This window comes from Anneissia japonica, unplaced genomic scaffold (genome assembly GCF_011630105.1).
Source record: "Anneissia japonica isolate Jap-2015-1 unplaced genomic scaffold, ASM1163010v1 scaffold1810_len1271414_cov176, whole genome shotgun sequence".
Lineage (NCBI taxonomy): Eukaryota > Metazoa > Echinodermata > Crinoidea > Comatulida > Comatulidae > Anneissia > Anneissia japonica.
In genome coordinates this window covers 585,630-606,716 of record NW_022702449.1, presented here as the reverse complement: position 1 = coordinate 606,716, position 21,087 = coordinate 585,630, and the positions used below count along the sequence as shown (strand labels likewise).

The window sequence follows — 21,087 nt, the reverse complement described above, 5'->3', positions numbered from 1 at the left end:
GGAGCAGGGGAACATTGGCCCACCCACTTTTTCTAGAGGGGGGGGGGCCTGGCCTCCCCACTTTTTTGACTGTTTCCAGCACTAGTGACAAATATTTTACGAACGCTGCAATGTCATTATTATTATTATTATTAGGCCTATTATTATTATTATTATTATTATTATTGGGCCTATTATTATTATTATTATTATTATTATTTCGTGCTTACACCTTGTTTATATGCGTCTTATAAATTGACCTATTATTATTATAAAATATAGATTTTTTTATTTTTTAACCAAATGTTGATTGACGTCTGTATACGTGCGTCTGCAAAGTTTCCTTGAAACCCACCATCGAGCAAAAAGAAAAAAATCACCTGCATTCGTGAATTCTGTATTTAGGCATATGGGGGGAGGGGGAGGTAGGCACTCTTAATGGAGCGACGTTCTAGTTCTCTGTATGCTAACCATGAATATGTATAGTAAGTGTAACTGACTGGCTTACAGTAAACCTTCAAACTAGCGTAATATAACCACTTTATCGAGTAAAAGCAAATTCTTTCGAATAAAAAAATCTTTCGCTTGACATTAGGAATTAATCATTTGTGACTGATAGGCTATGTACAATTTCCGCCATCTAGCTAGGTGCCATAATCACAAATTTTCTTACCTGAGCCCCAGCCATGTTGGGGCTGAGGTGGTATAGATCTTCAATCTGTGAAAGTACCCACCCTGGGCCCTTCTATTTAGAATTCCAGGATCCGCCACTGGAAATTATAACAAGTATGTAATCATATTACAGTAGTTTGATGCCTATAAAATAACTTATAAAATTCACCAAACTCCGTAAAATATCCGTAGCTTCACCTGGACCCCCACCGGGGCCCTTGGCGGCCGGCTCCCTGGCCCCAGCCTACATGCTCGCATACTGGACCTTATGAAATGGTCACCCCCCCCCCCCCCCCCCCCCCACTTTCAAAAACGTTCCGCCGCCGTTGCCGAAGGTGATACCCAACATCTATTTCAAACGTTTACCGATGTCGGGCCAACAAGGTACTTTGACGTTGCGACGTCTATAATTATATATATACAACCGTTTGGCCGACGTTGGTTAGAGGTTGTAAATATTAGATGTGATTATAGACGTAGTCGCAACGTCACAGTACGCTATTGGCCCGACGTCGGTAAACGTTTGAAATGGAGGTTGGTTCAACTGTTGGTCCGACGTTGTTAAGAGGCAACGGCGGCGGAACGTTTTTGAAAGTGGGGGGGGGGCATTTAATGAGGTCGAGTATGCGAGCGAAGCGAGCATCTAGGCTGGGGGGGCCGCCAAGGGCCCCCGGTGGGGGTCCAGGGGGAGAAGATATTTTACGAAGTTTGGTGAATTTTACAAGTTATTTTATAGGCATCAAGCTACTGTAATATGATTTTCATATTTGTTGTAATTTCCAGTGCCGGATCCAGGAATTCGAAATAGAAGGGCCCAGGGAGGGTACTTTGACAGATAGAAGATCTGTACTACCTAAGCCCCAACATGGTTGGGGCTGAGGTAAGAAAATTTGTGATTATGGCACGTCTAGATGGCCGGAAATTGCACTTCCAGACATAAAATTTGAATAATCATCTTTATATCTCCCATTTTTTTTTATTGAACAATTTAGGAGGGCGGGGCGGGCCGTCTGGGTTCCCTTGAATCCGCCACTGGGTACTTCAGAAGATGGAGAATCTATACCACATCAGCTCCACCATGGTTGGGGCTGAGGCAAGAAAATTTGTGATTATTACATCTTAGACTTAAAATTTGAATATAATTTTCCTTATAATCTCCATAAAAAAAATGAACAATTTAGCCTCCTTTTCCCCCGATGGATAAAAATTACCCTTCTATAAGCTAAGCTCGGAAATGATACTCCAACTGTGGCGGGTCCACAAAGTCGAAATAGAGGGGTTCCAGAGAGAGTCTTGCGTAAATAGAATGTCCACCCGCCTCAGCCCCACAACTGTTGTTATTATGATTATGGCACCTCAAGATGGCCGGGAATGGCACTCTCAGATTAAAATACATTTTTTTACTCAATACAGTTTTACTACCTATAACACATTAACTACAGTGTACTGTAGTTACTGTAGTTAACCTTCAGACAACTTTATTTTAAAAAATGGCCTAATTAAGTATCTCATTGTTTTCGTTAAATTAGAGTTTAAATGTGGTTAGCATAAAGAGAACTAGTAGGCTGCGAATAATTTATTAATATCAATATTTTCAAATTTTTATAACTCTTATAGAACATAGATACAGCTTATTTATTTCATGTATTTTATTACCCTAAATCAGCGGAGAAACTTATAAAGCAATTTAATTTGGTGTTTATCCCAGCTCCTATTTTAGGTATGTGGTAATTGTTGGTTTGTATTGTTATATTGGTTTGACGAAATAAACAAAATGAATGAAACGTGCAAGAAAAATCAACTTGACTTGGTCCTACAAATATTTAATTGTAAATTTTGTTTTTCAAGTTCCCGGTTTTAAGGATCATAGATGTGTATAAGAGACAGGCTCGTCATTTCTCCTGGCCCTGTGCAGATTGGTCAGTTCATGATTGACACTCTGGCAAGCTCAATTGTGAAGCCCGTAGTTAGGGGTGTTCGAGGGGTTCAAACACCTCTTTTCCAGAAATGCCCTTTTTCAAATTATTATTAAAAAGTACCATTTGCATGAAAGTTACTGAAATTAACTACAAATATTTTTAATTTGGCAATTTTATTTGCAATTTCCAGACATCTGAGTTGTTATATCTTTAAACTTTACCCCAGCCATGGTGGGGCGAAAATGGGTAAGGACTTTTTGTGAAAAATTAGAACCCCGCCTTCCCCCTCCCCTTTGAAATCCTGCCTACGGGCTTGCATTGTCATGGTAAGCACATAGGCTCGTAGTAATTCATCATTCGATATATAAAGCATGAATGTAATAATACCTGAATGCTATCTATTCTATTTTTAGATATCGGTAGTTCCCACTCATCCATAGCATCGTCATCAAAAGATGTCTCGAAAGAAACCTCAAGCAGGTGACATTGTTAAGGTCAAACGGCACCCAATTCCATACTGTCATTATGGTAAGAAGAGCAATATTAAAATGTATATTTTACTACTGCTGCTGGTGCCGCCGCCACTGATAATATAATTATAATTAATTATAAATATTTTTTTTTGTTTTTTTTGCATCAATTGGTAGGAGTTTATGTTGGTTATAGTGAGGTAATTCATCTCTCTGCACCGGCATGCAGAGAAAAAAGAAAAGGTTCAGCTTTAGTCCGTCGGCTCAACGAAAAAAAGAAAGCTTACGTCCATCGTGTGACCTTGAAAGAATTCCTATATTATGATGACTCTGATGATGAATCTGAAAATGATTTTGAAGTTATCCCATGTCCGAATGACGTAAGCCGTACAGAAGTCGTCAAACGGGCGGAGAGTGCAGAAGATAGTGATTTTAGAGATCGCAAATACGATGTCTTCTTCAACAACTGTGAGCATTTCGCACGTTGGTGCCACGGAAAGGCGGAGAGTAAACAAATGCAGGAAGTGGCCATTGGGACGGCCATTGCTAGTGCAGTTGTTTCTGGAGTTGCACTAGTAGTTTGGCTCGTCGCAATAATTTCTTCAGGTTGCAAAGAAAGGAAGGAAAAAGAACGGCCTTATTACACTTAGGCAGTGGCGTATCCATGGAGATGCCCGGTGGTGCAATATCCCCCTCCCCAAAAAAAATACTCGCCCACGTCCCCCCAACCCCGTATGCACCAACGTGTGAAATGCGAAAAGTATGGCCTTATTACATTTAAGCAGTGGCGTATTCAGTGGGGTGCGCCCCTCCCCACCCAAACAAAATACTTGCTCCCCTAGTCGCCCCGGGTCTCCCCCACCCAAAAAAATCGCGCTTAAGCTCTTGTCAGTTTTTGTCTTAAAATATCCATATAGGATAACAATCTTAAAGTAGTTCAAAATCACCTCCAAGCACTCTATTTTGCGAGTTAGCGCCTCCTCACTTAATCATCGATTCACCCACTTCACTTTAGCTCCCAACCCCCTGTCATTCCCCCTAATCAAGACGCTTACACCACTACATTTAAGAAATTAATCTCTTCATTTTTTTTAATTAATTAATTTTAAAATTTAATTAACTCTATTATAGAACATAAAATGAATTAACCGAAAACAAATTATGCCTATTTTTTGGAAAAATTGTCTTGGTTGAAAATCATGGTTTTAAAGAAATATTTCCTTTCTATAATCCGCGCTGCTGCCAGCGTTGCTATTGCCTTTGTTCATTGCTTCTGTCCGTGCTGCACTGCCCTAGGCTGCGAATAATTTATTAATATCAATATTTTCAAATTTTTATAACTCTTATAGAACATAGATACAGCTTATTTATTTCATGTATTTTATTACCCTAAATCAGCGGAGAAACTTATAAAGCAATTTAATTTGGTGTTTATCCCAGCTCCTATTTTAGGTATGTGGTAATTGTTGGTTTGTATTGTTATATTGGTTTGACGAAATAAACAAAATGAATGAAACGTGCAAGAAAAATCAACTTGACTTGGTCCTACAAATATTTAATTGTAAATTTTGTTTTTCAAGTTCCCGGTTTTAAGGATCATCTACAAGTGTGTTTTTCTGTCTTTCTTTTATGTCAATATTTCATTGTGGTGTACGACATTCAAAATGTAACACATGTTAATTAGTTCTATACAAGTAATATAGTTTTAATGTTTTTTCTACGCGTTTAACAGTACATTTTCCAGTTGTATTTGAGTAAAGTTAAACAAGTAAATAGGCTAATCAGTACAGATAGGAGGCAATAGCACCACAAAAGTATATTCACTTGTCAACTGTTTAATTATATTACGCAATTGGACACAATTGTTAACAGATTTAATAAGGCCCATGTTGCATCTGAATCATAATTATATACGTTTAATTTTTTTTTAAAGAAGTGATTATCATTCAATGATGTGCAGTGTTGCTTTTACTGTTTACGACATTTGAAATAAATTACGAATTCATTTGAATTATTCCATTGTTTATTGTTGTTATTATTATTAATGCTGTTTTTATTATATTAATGTTGTTATTGTTGCTATTGTTATAATTGCTGTAATTGTTGCTAGGGCCTGTTGCTATGGTTTTTCGCAAGCATACGTGGCTTTTTGTGTTTATGAAATTGGAAATTTCGAATTAAATAGAATATCATTGTTATTGTTGTTACTTGTTGTGGTTATTGCTAATGTTTATATGATAAATATAATAATGGTGATGATGACGACGGCGACACGGACGACGATGTGATGATCATAATGCCGGTGATCATGATGACGATGATGATGATGATGGTGGTAATCATGATGATGTTGATGATGGTGGTGGGTTCCTTTTCTTTTTCTGAAGTAGCCGATTCGATAGCTAAGCCTATCCTCTACCCCCTCCAACCATTTTTACCTCAAAGGTGATTAGTAATTAGCTTTTCCGTTAGAATGAATCGGTTTTGATATAAAAGCATTAGCATTCATTTTTGTTTTCATGAAGATGGAAATCTATCAATCTGAGTTTGATTGGAATTGGCAATTTGTTGTGCAGTGGCGGCACTACCGGGAAGGAGGGGGGGCATTCCCCAGATAATATTTTCAGTTCCCTCCCCAGATAATTTTCCCCAGTACCCCTCCCCTTTGTTTGCCGAAAAAATGAATATTGTAAGATTGGCCAACAAAATTAATTGCTCCGATTGGTCTGCCTGTCATTTCAAGGCCACTGGCCACTTAAATTAAAACGCTTTTTACATTTGTAATAAAGTACTGAGCATTTGAATAAAAATAACAAGCACATTAGAAGCCTTACCCGTTAGTGTTGTTGTGATTTTATAAATTACCGGTATAATTGTATTTCCGGTCCGCTATGCAAAAACAGATTTCAGACGCCGGTACCGCCAATGTTGGTGTGCTTCGGCAAAAGTTTATGATAGTGCCACCACTTGTATTGTAATGTTTGTGTAGGGTATATAGTTTGTGCGTTTTTCTAATGAGGATAATTAAAAAAAAAAAAAAATTATGATGGCTAAATTATAATACTGTAATGATAATCTTACCAACATACCTACTAAACGCGATTGGTTACATGTTGATGATAACATAAAGTTGGATATCGCTTAAACCTTTTCTGACGATCTTTAAAGGTTGTTCGCTAAACAATATTAGAAAATGGTTATTAATTTCAAATCTTTGTACAGCCTGTGTAAATACGAATGACAATGAAAATAAAGGTGATGTTTAATAATCTTAAAAATGATTTGATGTTTTAATTGCATACTATTATATAATTATTATAACTTTATTTTGGAAATGACGCTTTTAAAACAGCGGAAACACTCTCGCAGTGTGTTTATAAAAGTAACATACTGTACAGCCATAATACAATATTAAAATAGAGGCGTGACTTTTAATACAATAAAATGTACGTTACATAATTACACAATATATATATATAATATGTTGAATATATCACAGATCCTGTATATCATTTAACACTTACAATTTATAACATTTACAGCAAAGCACAGTTTATATATTGCGGCCAACTGACCTATACTATTTTAATATTTATAAATAATAATAATAATCAAATTAATAACATAAGATTTGTATAGGGCTCGGTCATATTCAAATTTAAAGAGCAACAATCTATATACGCTAAGACGGATTTAAATTACATTTTGATATACGTATTTAATAAATTTTTGCTGGTCGTCACATATCATTTATTTGCAAAAATAATAGGAGCTACGGTACTTATGGATTGCCTAATTAAAGAATGCTTGCCATCGAGGGGCTCTCTCGGTCAATCGGCGAGGATTAAAGAACTGCTTAAAAATAGTAAATTGTTACAGTATTATTTTATAATATGAAATTGGATATAAAGTACTGTAGTGAAATAATTTAAAAAAATCTATAAATAGTTACATGAAATTCGACTGCTAAAAAGATTAAATGAAATTAAACTATACAGGAGGCCGCTAACTGTTATTATACAATATTATACACAGGAACGCACATCACGTTAGTCACAGAACGCGCATCGCGTATGACACAAAATGGCTTCTAAATTCTCAATGTCCAAACTCTTATGGCTATGTGCTGACGCTCTGCCGGACGCCCTCAATCATCAATCTGTCTAAGCCCGATACATGACGTCAGAAGTTAAATTTAAGTGTGGGCTAAATTTAGCAACTAGGAAATTACGAGTTATGGATAATAAGGTTTGGATTTTCCATAATGAACCTAGAATCAGTTTGCTGTGTGAGGAGAGACAGAGTGTTTTGTAGAGTGGGTCAACAGTAGCCTTACTAGGCTGTCTGTATATCTTTTCGGCATTCTATAGGCCTAAAAAGATAGTGGTAGCCTACCGAAGATAGGACCAGACAGGCAAACCTACCATTCCTCCCTGCTGTGCATGGTCCTGGTGATAAAAGACGGTGAGGTTAGGTAGGTAAAATCAGGGAGTTGTTATAGTGCCACAACAACTCCCTGGTAAAATAGAGATACGTACAGATCACCTATTGGTTTTTTTTTTCTCCCTGTGATTTTTATGCCCAATTTTTTTTTTATATAGTAAGAATATTTCATAGCAAAAACCTTTATTTTCTAATATTAGATACTATATAGGCGTCTGTCCAACAACATCATCATCTGAGTACTACTATAGAGTAGTAATAAGCCCTAAACTAAAGGATGTCTTACAAACTCCGAGCAGGTGACCTGGTTCAAGTAAAACGTTGGGATCCAGTTCCTTACTGGCACTGGGGTAAGTAAAGAATGTATATTTATTTATACTATCTGGATTTTTCAACCCTCACTCACTCGCCACTGAGGACAGACTAGCATTGTCCGAAGCTCTGGTTTTATTTCTGGCTGTTTACTTTTTATCTGTTGCACCAAATTTATATCTACCATGATCCAGCCATTGTTAGCCACATCTAGTGGGGCCATGAGGCCGGGGCAGACAGGGCAAGGTGCCCTGGGGCCCCGACATGGGCCAGCGCTGCTAGGTAAAACAGAATCAAATAAATAAAAATTATTATAGGTATTCTGGATCCAGTATCATAATGACGCATACATACAAATTAGAATAGACCTGATAGAGCTTTGATTGTCGAAATAAATACAGATTTGATATATTAAACTTTAATTTGTTATGAATCTTTTGAGCTTTACAGTACGTTTGAATAAAAGGAAAGATACAGTAGCTTTTACTTTTCATGTTTCTATGCCCTACCTTATTGTTCATGAACTTGTGAAATTAAACACTCTATAATTTATTAAGTTAGACAAATCCGTTAAAAGGCCGTAGCTCTGCCCTGGACTCCACTTGGGCCCTAGGTGTCCCTCCTTGACCTCCAGCCAATGGGCCCCCAGCAAAGCTTCCCCAGGGCCCACAGCCACCCTTGGTGGCCCAGCCCACAGCACCCTTGGCGGTCCGGCCAACAGCACCCTTGGCGGTCTGGCCGACAGCACCCTTGGCGGCCCTGCCCACAGCACTGTTTTTTAGTATTTTGCCTTTTAATCAATATATTGTGTTTATATAAATATATATATTTGTCGGTTTGGGCAAGTCCGCTCACATTTTCAACAACTTCAAATCTCAGTTACATGCAAAAGCACATATAATTCAGATGGTTCTTGATTCTGCACACAATATTTACATACCAACTTAAAATTTATTAAGCCTTCACATTGATTGGGAAATTTTTCACTTAACAAACAACACATTACAATATCACTCTTTTAATCTACAGTAATTCTTACTGTATATACTTGACTTCAGGGGTGGATCCAGCCTTGCAATAAAGAGGGGCGTGGATGTGAACCTTTTTTAATTAGTTGTTATATTTGATTGATTTTTACTATTTACCTTGGTAATTTTCTGATAAACTTTACACAATTCCTTTTTTCCAAAAAATAGAGGGGGCGTACGCCCCTTACGCCCCCCTCTAAATCCACCACTGTGACTTACCACGGTATACAGCTTTAATAAATACATAACTTACTTTATTGTAGTTGCTTGTTTGCCATAATGTACATCTGACCCGTAGTACAGTAATATATTAACCGGTAGTTGCATGGTGACTTGTGAATTGTGGAAAAATGTTGGTCATTCATTAATAATATCATTTATTTTATTAGATGCATTACTGTATTTTTTTCTCCACTACAGTATGCCACTGATATAGATATCATATCAATGTCTATATTTACACACACACATATATAAAATGTAAAAACAATGAAAAAACAGTGTACAATCATTGAAAGTTGACTTGCGGAACACAAATTTATTAAGCTATAACAAAATCAAACAGATATTTCGATAGCTCCTGCTATCTTTATCAACGTTAAACTCTTCAAAATATATATATATATATATATATATATATATATATATATATATATTCCCAAATAAAATGTCCCAGTTAAGTATGAGGAGCATTGATATTCATTTTCAATATTTTTATTGAAGTAAACTAAAATACAAATGACTATCAGAAGTCCTATGTTAAAACATTATCATTGTCATCATCATCTATTAATCATTATTATTGATTATTGTCATGTTTTTATTATTTTGTAGGAGTGTATATTGGTAATGGTGAGGTCATCCACCTCTCTGGAGCTGAGTTTGATCTCAAAGCAAAAAGTTCAGCAAATGTCCACCGGGTGACCTGGAAGGAATTTCTAGGTGGATCTGTCGAATGGGACTATGTTCCGTGCCCCTCAAACATCGACCGTGCAGAAGTTGTAAGACGTGCAAAGAGTGCTGAAGGGGGTTATTTTAGAAATCGGCCATATGATCTCATTAGTAACAACTGCGAGCATTTCGCACGTTGGTGCCACGGTGAAGCGGAGAGTAAGCAAGTGCAAACTGCGACTAAGTGGGCGGTCTTTGGTGGCGCTGTTGCTGTTGTAGGAGCCGGCATACTTGGAGCTATACTTTCAGAAGACAAAGAAGAAAAGAGGAAAGAAAGGCCTTACTAATCTTGACAGCCTATCGATACAGAAAAGTATACAGTACAATAATAATTATGTTTTAATTTAGAATAATTATTTTCCCACCTTTTTGAAACTCCAAAGTACAATAATACATTTCATGCTTTGTATTTGATGTATTATTTATTTTCGTGTTGGCAATATTCTATATAATTCCATTTCAAAAATGAGCCTGGAGAGGTTGTTGTTTACTTCCTTTTTTCATTTTGGTGAACAAATAAAAAAATATATGTGGCAAAGAAGATTTTAAAAAGTATATATTTGTACTTTAAAAAATTTAATGGAGTACTATCCGTAGGCATGGTCAATAATACCCAAACGTGCCTATATATGTCAGATTTTATTTTTTAAAGGAGACTTAAATCATTTAATGTAAACTCAAATCTACATGTTTTTTTAAGAAGTTATCTTAAAAAGTGTACTTATTAATGACTTTGCTGTTTGGTACTCATGTCTAACACTCTGTAATAAGCCAAAGATTAAGATTTTTGAAAACTGCTAAAAGAATAATTATGGATGATGTAAATATTAATATTGATGAACATCAATCAAACAGTACTCCGTAAATTAGATAAGATCATTAGCGATGCTTCGCATCCTTTACACTCAAACTATCATAAGAACAACTCTAACCATTTAAACCTGGTTTCCGTCGCTACGGTGCTTTCACTGCAATCTGTGCCGTGCATAGCTGTTCCTGTTGCAATTGGGAACTCCCCCGATTCAACTGACCTATCAGTTTCGCCAAAGGAGTCAGGGATACCATGTAGCGATTCTTTATGGAAAACCAGGGTTTAATTGCACAACCAATAGATGCAGGAACTAATTTGTTTATTACTCCGTTTTCGTTTTTAAACATAATTTTATCAGATACTACCGGTAATTCATCTGAAAAGTCCTCCTGTCAACTCTTTAATACAGTATATTCAATATTTGTGTTTAGAGTATCCTTCTCTTAATATTGAAGTGTTTTTAGGTATTTATAAATGGCTTTATCTATAAAAAGAGTACAGGTACTTACTCTTTTTGTTTTGTTGGATATACAGTATTGTAGTTTAATGTCAGTATTTTAACAATATAAACATATTTCTAATCTCTGTATATGTAACACACCTTTTAAGCACCTTGTCCAAATTTTGACTGTATCCTGTTGTACTGTCAACAATAAAAATTAATCCTTGATTTTTTTATTCCTTTAATTTTCAGTAACAAACAATTTACTAACTTGAGCATAGAAATCATTGAATTATATAAATGTGTACCCAGATTTTTAAAATCGAAAATTATAATAAAAGTGACTGAAAGTGTTTTTTTTTTTAATACACTAATTTCTATGATCAAGTTGATAATTTTTATGTTACTTTAAAGTCGGCAAGTTAATTTCACAGTGCATCTTGATCATATTTTATTTATAAAATAGAATGAAAAAAGTTATAGTAGATCCAGTGTTAGACTCACAAATATATTCAACCCGGGCTTTATAAAACCGGGCACTCATTGCGTCGTACGACGGTCGTATAATCGTCGTACGACGAATCGAAATCCGCTCCCTGTGAGCGTTTGACGAATAGTGACGAATCGTCATTACACATTCTCCGTTGCGCGTGCGTCGTGGCGTTGCCTTTTCCATAGGATCGCGTCGACCGATGACCGTCAGGCACAGTGAGTACTCGGTATTAAAATACCTAAGTTTCCTAACACCTTAACTCGCCTCCAAATATCTAATAGGCCTAATTATGGAACAATTTCTGCCCTCCAAGCGTCATTTCGCTTGTTAAGATGGGTGCTGACTTGCTGGATTGTTCTTCATTTGGTTTAAATTTCACTTGCAGTAATTAAGATTTTAAAATAGTGCAGTATTATAGTGCAGTATTATATATTATTTTTAACAATAATAATAATTATTATTTTTGTAGAATTATTGTTTTTGTACCGCTTCTGTATGACGACGGGAAACTGTTTACAGTATTAGTTTTTAATATTTGGTTTCATCTGTCTTGCATTTATCTACTCTGTGTACTGTACTTGAAAATGTAAACACAAAAATAAAACCGAGTTGTACAAAAAATAAATATTGATTCCCTGCACTGTTAATAGTATTCTGCTCGTTACTTGTTTTAAATGAACTCCAATATTGTAAAGTTCGGTTTTTACAGTTATACTTGAAACTTCTATAGGCAACGAATAGGACAATACTTCTTATTATACAGATAAACTGTATTTTCCCTCCTTATTCTATCATGTAATATATCAACGAAATGCACTTTATCACTACTTTATATAAATGAACGGTTTATCTTGGCCTGTATTCACTGCTTTGAATTTTGAAAAGCCTCTTTTGAAAAACAAAAAGTAAAAAAAAAAGTAGGTTTAAAGAGAGACTAAATGTCGGAGGTGAGTTCCACATTTCCCTGTTGGGCATAAACTCTAAATCTAAAAAATTGTATGTCCATTTGCTTAATTTTGAGGATAATAAAAACAGGGTTATGAAATCGATTAAATATTATGCTTATGCAAACCCATAACTTGCCATCAATTTCTAGAGAGTTTGAGTGACATCCGACCACGCCCACTTACGTTCGCGTCGGGGAGTCGCACACCACCCCCATCCGACCCCCGTCGGCGAAATCCTGGAGCCATCCATGCACACAACTTCATTAAATTTAGTAGTTTACCAATGAGTCTACTGAAAATGCCAACAATCTTAAAGTCAGGCTCCTCTTATAATTTCAAAGCAGGGATGTTCCATAACCCACAGATCATATTTACAGTGCATAACATTGATTGATTTTACACAATCTGACGTCATTGTTACTAATACAGTGTTTGCACTTAAGAGCACGGTAGCTCCGTTTTTATTTACACCCTGAACAGACACCAGATTATCGACCTTCCTGTATGCCATGTCGGGTTGTTAAATTTGCCAACGACAATTTAATGTCAGAAAAGCAAGATTTTCGTAAAAACAAAAAAGAATTAAAACTTACTGTAAGGCAAAAAAAAATAAATAAAATAGTGTTGGCCACGTTTTGAGAAAATCCAAAAAATGGGTAGGTCGGTAGGAAGACTACCATCCAGCAAAATAGGCTAGGCTTGGCCCCCTAGCCTCACCAAGCCTATTCCAGCCCTATTTGCTCATAAAAAAATATTGTTCGTTGTCAAAAATATTTTTAAAAAAAAGAAACTAAAATGCCGACCCTTAATTTCGGTCGGGGGTGGCCAACAGAATATTTTTTTTTTGGCCTAATATAGCAAATACTGCCGTTGAACAGGTATCTTTTTATTGTGCGTTATGAACTTCCTTTCTATTTTTGTACATGTCATGTGGGGTATGGAATTAGGCACCTACTGTCTGATTGTCTTGGGTAGGAATATAGGGATAGGCTCGTTTTATAAGAAGAGCTGAGAGGACGATCGGTTCGAGTCAGCAGTGGTTGTGCCGGGGATGAGGTAAACAAATTGACATCTCTAGATTCCTGAAAATGGCACTTCCTGACTGTAAATATAAGTCTTCAAAGCAGTGTTTTTAACAGAATAACACACCCGAGCCTGCTGGCGCCGCAAATGGTTATACATCGCATCATATCAGCGACCCCACTTAATCCATTATTTCCTAATAGCCTCCCCTCTCTCCATGTCAATATACTCTACTAGCCACTAGGTAGACTAATGGAGATAATGGATTAAGTGGGGCGCTGATATGACGCGATGTCTAACCATTTGCTGTAAAAGCAAGGCTCGGGGGATGTTATTTTGTTGAAAAAACTGCTTTAAAAACTTATTTTTGAGTCTGAAAGTGCCATTTCCAGGAATCTAGAGGTATCTATGTTAAAAATTTGCTCAACTCAACCCCAACCACTGGTGAATAGATATTTTTGTGGGAGGAAAATTTCTAGTGGCTGGGTAGAACCCGGAATGCATTTTTTTTTTAAATTCTAAAATAAAATTGAAAAGAAAAGAAAATGATCATATTCAAATTAAGTCTGAGAATGCCATTCCCTACCATCTAAAGGTGCCATAATCATATTTTTTTACCTCAGCCCCATGGTGGGGCTGATGTGGTATTTTCCCCCTATTATATGAATGTTCTTCCCTGCCCCTTCTATTTCGAATCCACCGCTATAAATAAGAAATGGGTGACAGAACAAAATGGAAGTACGCATTTTATGCCGGCAAGCCGCTGGTCTCAACAGATTGGAACTGGCCCCCAACTTAAAAAGGTTGAATACCTAGGCCATAGAGTATGTGTATGCTGCTAATATATTGTCTTAGTTTTGTTAAATTTCCTTTCATTGTATTGTATGTTATTTCATTGGCTGAATAATGAATGAATGAATGAACGCTATCTGCCAGACGCCCTCAATCATCAATCTGCCAAAAGCGTGATACATGACGTCAGAAGTTAAATTTAAGTCTGGGCTGAATTTGGAAATTACCAATTTTCAATGGAGAATTTGGATATTTTTATTATGAAAATAGAATCAGTCTGCTGTGTGAGGAGAGAAAAGACGTTTGGTAGAGTGGAGATCAACAGCAACCTTCACTGACCAAACCAACCTTGTGTTGTCCTGGTAAATTAGGTAAATAGAGATACGTACGGTACATGCCACTTTGATATTTTTATGCCCATCTTGTTATATAGGAAGAAGAATGTTTTGCAGCAAAACCTTTTATGCCCATCTTGTTATATAGGAAGAAGAATGTTTTGCAGCAAAACCTTTAATTTATAATTTATATATATATATATATATATATATATATATATTTGTAGGTTTCTACACACATTTTCAACAACTTGAAATCTAGGTTACATGCAAAAAAACATCTAAAATTTAGACTGTTGCAGTTTGATTCTTCACACAATACCAACTTAAAATTAAAGAAGCCCTTCACATTGATTGGAGAAATCCTTCACTTGACAAAACTCATTACAATATAACCTTTTCATTCTAATTTTTTACCACAGTATTCAGCTTTAATATATATATGACTTACCTTATTGTATTTGATTGTTCGCCATACATTTGTCCGGTAGTATATAAACCGGTAGTATCATAAGCACTCCTATGATGACATATTTAAACATGTTTTTCATTCATTAATAGTATTTTTTTTTGTTAGATGCATTACTGTATTTTTGTCTGCTACATTATGCACTGATATATGCCTATACATATTGTATGCAAAATTATAACTGTATACATTGTTCCCAATGCAAATGTCACAGTTACATTAAATACTACGACCAATTATATTCATATTCTATATAATTGAATTAAACCGAAATACCAATGCATCGTAAGTCCAATGATTTTTTTTTCAAACACTATCGTCGTCATCATCATCATCATCATCATCATCATCATCATCATCATCATCATCATCATCATATTAATTATTAACAATGATATTATCGTCATGTTCTTATTATTTTGTAGGAGTGTATATTGGTAATGGTGAGGTTATCCACCTCTCTGGAGCAGAGTTTAATCTCCAAGCTAAAAGTGAAGCGAATGTCCACCGGGTGACCTGGAAGGAATTTCTAGATGGTTCTGACCAATGGGAGTATGTCCCGTGCCCCTCTAACGTCGACCGTGAAGAAGTTGTCAGACTCGCAAAAAGTGCTGAAGGGAATTTTTTCAGAAATCGCGCATATGATCTCGTCACCAACAACTGCGAGCATTTCGCACGTTGGTGCCACGGCGAGGCGGAGAGTAAGCAAGTGCAAGAAGTGGCCAAGTGGGCAGCCATTGGAAGCGCAGTTGCCTTAGGAGCCACCATACTTAGAGCTATTTTTTCAGGCGACAAAGAAGATAAGAGAAAACTCAGGCCTTAATCCTGTTAAGACAACAACCTATACCAAAAAGTGTATGTACATGTAGGCCTACAGAATAATAATAATAATAATAATAATAATAATAATAATAATAATAATAATAATAATAATAATAATAATAATAATAATAATAATAATAATAATAATAATAATAATAAAAATAATAATAATAATAAAAATTATGTTTGTAGGATAATTATTTTCCCACCTTTTTGAAATTGATAAAGTACAATAATAGGCCTACATTTCATCATTTGTATATGATGTACAATACTTATTTAAATTTATGTTATTTTGTATTCTTATGTAATATATTGTTACAATTTTGTCAATTATGTTTAATTCCACTTGGGAAATGAGCTTGAATAGTTGGGTGTTTTTTTACTTTCTTTATTGTTGTTTTTTATTTGTAAACAAATAAAAAAAATTATATATGTGGCAAAGAAGATTTTGAAAAAGGTTTTCTGTATTACATCATAGTGATGTTACACAGTGCATTAGGTGTATGTTAGTTAATAATACCCAGAGCTTAGTAAAGAAAAAGTGTTGAAGAAAGAATAATTATTGTAGGACCATGCTTTTATTATTTTTATATTATTTCAAATCACACCCAACAGCGGGTAACCCGCCACTAACAGTATGGATTAACAATAAAATAAGTGTATAAATATGGATATAAAAAAGAGAAGCTAAAAAAAAAAAACAGACATCAGTAAGTTAAAAAATAGTCACATAAAAATAGGAGTCAAGGATACTGTGTACTGGTAGCAATTTTTTATGAAAACCAGGCTTTAATTGCAGAACCAATAGATATAGGAACTAATTTGTTTATTACTCCATTTTCGTTTTTAATCATAATTTTATCAGATAGTACCGGTAATTGTATTCATCAGTAAAGTCCTCCTGCCAAGTCTTTAATACAGTATAATTCAGTATTTGTGTTTGCAGTATCCTTCTCTTAATATTGAAGTGTTTTTAGGTATTTATAAATTGTTTTATCTATAATATTTATACAATACTCTTTTTGTTTTGTTGGATATATTGTAGTTTAATGTCAGTGTTTTAACACTATAAATATATTTTTAATCTCTGTATATGTAACACACTGTTTATTAAGCACCTGGTCCAAATTTTGACTGTGTCCTGTTGTACTGCCAACAATAAAAATTAATCCTTGATTTTTTTATTCCTTTAATTTTCAGTAACATACAATTTACTAATTTGAACATAGAAATCATTAAATTATAAAAATGTGTACCCAGATTTTTAAACTGGAAAATTATAATAAAAGTGACTGGAAGTGTTTCTAATTTTGCAGTAAAATTATGGCTAAACATACACTAATTTCTATGATCAAGTTGATATTTTTATGTTACTTTAAAGTTAGGCAAGTTAATTTTAAAACTGATTTTTGTGATTTATTTATGTTTTTTTTGCATGGGACCATGCATCTTCTTATATTTTATTTATGAAATAGAATGAAAAAGAAAAGTTATAGTAGATCCAGTGTTAGACTCACAAATATATTTAACCCAGGCTTTATAAGCCGGGCACTCATTGCGTCGTACGACGGTCGTATCGTCGTACGACGAATCGAAATCCGCTCCCTTGAGCGTTTGACGAATGGTGAGGGATCGTCATTAAACATCGTCCATTGCGCATGCGTCGTGGCGTTGCCTTTTCCATAGGATCGCGTCGGCGGACGACCGTCAGGCACAGTGAGTACTTGGCTTTTAAAGAGCATTGATTCATATTGATACTTCCTGTGTTATCCAAGCGAGTGCACTCTATGCAAGGTATAATTGTATTGTAATTGTATTGTTAGTTTCCTAACCTTAACTCGCTTCCAAATATCTAATAGGGCTAATTATTGAACAATTTCTGCCCCCCAAGCGTCATTGCGCTTTTTAAGATGGGTGCTGACTTGCTGGATTGTTCTTCATTTGGTTTCAATTTCACTTGCAGTAATAAAGATTTTAAAATAGTGCAGTATTATAGATTATTTTTCACACAATAATAATTACGGTATTATTTTTGTAGCATTATGTTGTTTTTGTATCGCTTCTGTATAACGATGGGAAACTGTTTACAGTATTCGTTTTTAATATTTGGTTTCTTCTATCTATTGCATTTATCTACTCTGTGTACAGTACTGTACTGTACTTGAAAATGTAAACACAAAAATAAAATCGAGTTGTACAAACAATAAATACTGATTCCCTGCACTGTTAATGTATTCTGCTCGTTACTTGTTTTAAATGAACTCCAATATTGTAAAGTTCCGTTTTTACAGTTATACTTGAAACAACTATCTATATGCAACAAATAGGACAATATGTTTATTCACCTGTTAACTGTTAAATTGCGTTTTCCCACCTTATTCTAACAAGTAATATATTAGCGAAATGCACTTTCATGTCAACGTAAAATTTACGATTAAGGAACTTTCAAATGGCCGGAAATCGCACTCTCATACAATTTGAATATTATTTTCTTTTTTAATTTGGAAAAATTGAGGAGGCGGGCGGACGACTGGGCTTCTTGAATTACCCAGTTACAGTTACAGTTATACTTGAAACAACTATCTATATGCAACGAATAGGACAATACGTTTATTCACCTGTTAACTGTTAAATTGCATTTTCCCACCTTATTCTAACAAGTAATATATCAACGAAATGCACTTTCATATCAACGTAAAATTTACGATTAAGGAACTTTCAAATGGCCGGAAATCGCACTCTCATACAATTTAAATATTATTTTCTTTTTTAATTTGGAAAAATTGAGGAGGCGGGCGGACGACTGGGCTTCTTGAATTACCCACTGTCAGTGGCGGATCTAGGAAGTTGATATAGAGGAGGCAAGGGAAAGACTTTTACAGATTGAGAGTCCATAACACCTCAGCCCCACCATGGTTGGGATGAGGTAAGAAAATTTATGATTATGGCACCTCTAGATGACCTGAAATGGCACTCTCAGACATAAAGTTAAATGTAAATTTCTTTTCTTTTTTAAACAAAAAAGTGGGTGTGGGGGTAATTTTCGAATTTCCTATACCCTGCAATATGTTGGCCTTTGGTAATTTGAGGGGTCCGTACAAGCTGTCGGCCCTGGCTAGATAGTTTTATAAGAAGAGCTCAGCTGAGAGGATGATCAGTTCGAGTCAGCAGTCGGTGGACTCGAGCTCTCGATTAGCTATTCTGACGGCTATTAAATATCATAAATCAAACTTTAAAGGATGATTAATTTTTGATAAATTTATATGTAATTCTAATATTTTAATTCTTATACGAAATTTTATGAAAAAATTTTTTTTTCTTTTTTTTGTAATCATAGCGAACTACTTTTAAATTCCATACTGTATGGATGAATAAAGTTTTACCTTACCTTAAAATCTAATTCGATCATTAGTGATTTGGATATACTGATCATGGATTAGAGGTTGTGAGATGTTAGGCCTATGATTTGAACTACAGTCACGAACTCTTCAGGTTTGTTGTAAACTTATCGATTATCGTGGCAGTGTTCGAGATGTAAAGCAATTTCCAAAACACTTTTTGGACCAATATAAATAATCTTATCTTACCTTATATAAGAACAGCTGTAGTGTTTTATGTAAACACACGTAGGAATGTTATCGTCAATCAGAATTTGTGTTCACAAACTATCATAGCAACTGAAATGTTTGTATATTGATATTGGTCTATTTTAATGTAGGATTCATTTTTTTGTGAATGTTATCATTCATCCAGTAAATTAGTAACCCCAGTTTGAACCGAAAAGGAGGATTCCGTATTCTGCTATCTATGGCTTGGGACGCGGGTGCTGCGCAGCATTCTTCGCCATTTTACTCGTAACCAATCCAACGGTCAGTCGTTTAAAGAAGACGTTTAGCCAGCGGAGCCGGACGGAACGCCATTCATTAATAGTAAGATTAGCCTCCTTTTCTATAATAATGTTAAATGTTGCTGGTTAGTTTTTATCATTTAACAGAAATGAACATACAATACTTTCCATATTTTTCCATCTTTCAATTAATTCATAGTGACAGTAATGCTTCAATAAAATAAATACATTTTGCCGCTAATAGCTAATAGCTTACGAGTTCTTGATTTTCGGAACCTTCGTCATCAACCCACATTTGAGCACCTAAGCTAAACTGACCGTAAAAACCCCTACCCCGTTCGGGATACGGTTCTTACTTGACGCTTCACTTCTAATTATTTTTCTCCTCCCCAAACATTTTCTTTTATCGCCTTGCACTCTCACCTTATATCAAATCTTGCTTCCCCCTCCCTATGCCATAACACAAAATTCTCGACAAGCTAGGTTGATTTTTCCTTTATAACAAAAGCACGTTTATTTTAGTATAGACCGGTCCCATTTAAATATTCATTTTGCAAACGATCTAACGCCCATTTACTGAAAAACCTCTCGAAAATATATAGGCTTCTCTTCCATTCTTATCGAAGCCCCCTTTACTCAAAACCCTCTCGAACACTGCCACGTTTCTGCAACAGGAAGCATATATATTCCAACTGTTTCTAAAAAAAATGTATATTCTTTGGAGTCAATAATAGTAATTATATTGTCAATAATGTGTTACTTCTGGCAAAATTTTATATTTTTAGATGTAAAATTCAAAAAGATATACGGTACCAAGCATAAAAGCATTTATGAATGTAGTAAAATATACGGAAAGGATTGAAGCTATAGTTGCCAAAAATAACAACAAATATAAGCTGCATTTAAAGAAATGGGAAAAGATTCTTTAAGTTTTACCGAGGTCAAAGGCCTTATTGGTAATTGGCTATGGTCTTGTTCTGCTTAAATTCTTTTATTAATTAATCTAATTGATCTATTGTAATGTTGCCCCTGAGTCGGCGTTGTTTTGTTTGTTTTTGTATGTTATTTGGAATTGAAATAAATAAAAGAAAAAAAAACCCAGTAATATTTAATTTCTAATCTTAGGTACTATAGGCGTCTCTCTAGCAACGGCATAAGTAGTGCAGTCGCATGGAGGAATTGTTTTCCAAGCTGTTGATGTCTTGCCATGATATCCGTCCTGGTGACTTGGTTAAGGTGAAACGTTGGAAGCCAATTCCCTACTGGCATTGGGGTAAGTTGTTTAGTAATACAGTTATTGTACATACAATGTGTACGCGTATAAGTTTA

At 35.2% G+C, this 21,087-nt stretch overlaps 3 protein-coding genes across 4 annotated transcripts in view; all 3 read left to right on the top strand.

The window, feature by feature from the left end:
• Positions 1-5,217, top strand: part of LOC117103908 (phospholipase A and acyltransferase 3-like) — a 10,203-nt gene extending 4,986 nt beyond the window's left edge. Inside the window, exons 2-3 of the mRNA XM_033244545.1 lie at positions 2,984-3,098; positions 3,218-5,217. Of these exons, the coding sequence (XP_033100436.1) occupies positions 3,026-3,098; positions 3,218-3,690 (546 nt within the window). The 5' untranslated portion in view covers positions 2,984-3,025 and the 3' untranslated portion in view covers positions 3,691-5,217. The remainder of the gene's footprint in view (positions 1-2,983; positions 3,099-3,217) is intronic.
• A 1,998-nt stretch (positions 5,218-7,215) lies between these two features.
• LOC117103903 (phospholipase A and acyltransferase 2-like) lies at positions 7,216-11,359 on the top strand. The gene is made up of 3 exons (XM_033244532.1): positions 7,216-7,514; positions 7,684-7,833; positions 9,658-11,359. The coding sequence occupies exons 2-3, from the start codon at positions 7,761-7,763 to the stop codon at positions 10,059-10,061; spliced, it is 477 nt and encodes a 158-aa protein (XP_033100423.1). The 5' UTR covers positions 7,216-7,514; positions 7,684-7,760; the 3' UTR covers positions 10,062-11,359.
• A 7,317-nt stretch (positions 11,360-18,676) lies between these two features.
• Positions 18,677-21,087, top strand: part of LOC117103927 (phospholipase A and acyltransferase 3-like) — a 7,441-nt gene continuing 5,030 nt past the window's right edge. Inside the window, exons 1-3 of one of the 2 annotated variants that reach the window (XM_033244579.1) lie at positions 18,677-18,837; positions 19,665-19,840; positions 20,884-21,031. In XM_033244579.1, coding sequence (XP_033100470.1) covers positions 20,929-21,031 — 103 coding nt within the window. In that variant the 5' untranslated portion in view covers positions 18,677-18,837; positions 19,665-19,840; positions 20,884-20,928. Of the gene's footprint in view, positions 18,838-19,629; positions 19,841-20,883; positions 21,032-21,087 lie in introns of both variants that reach the window. The other variant, XM_033244580.1, reaches the window with a different exon arrangement.

Bases quoted from the DNA above. Each gene is read 5' to 3' on its own strand.
- LOC117103903 (XM_033244532.1), top strand. From the start codon at position 7,761: ATGTCTTACAAACTCCGAGCAGGTGACCTGGTTCAAGTAAAACGTTGG. The intron at 7,834-9,657 runs GTAAGTAAAGAA...ATTATTTTGTAG, and splicing joins AGTTCCTTACTGGCACTGGG to GAGTGTATATTGGTAATGGT.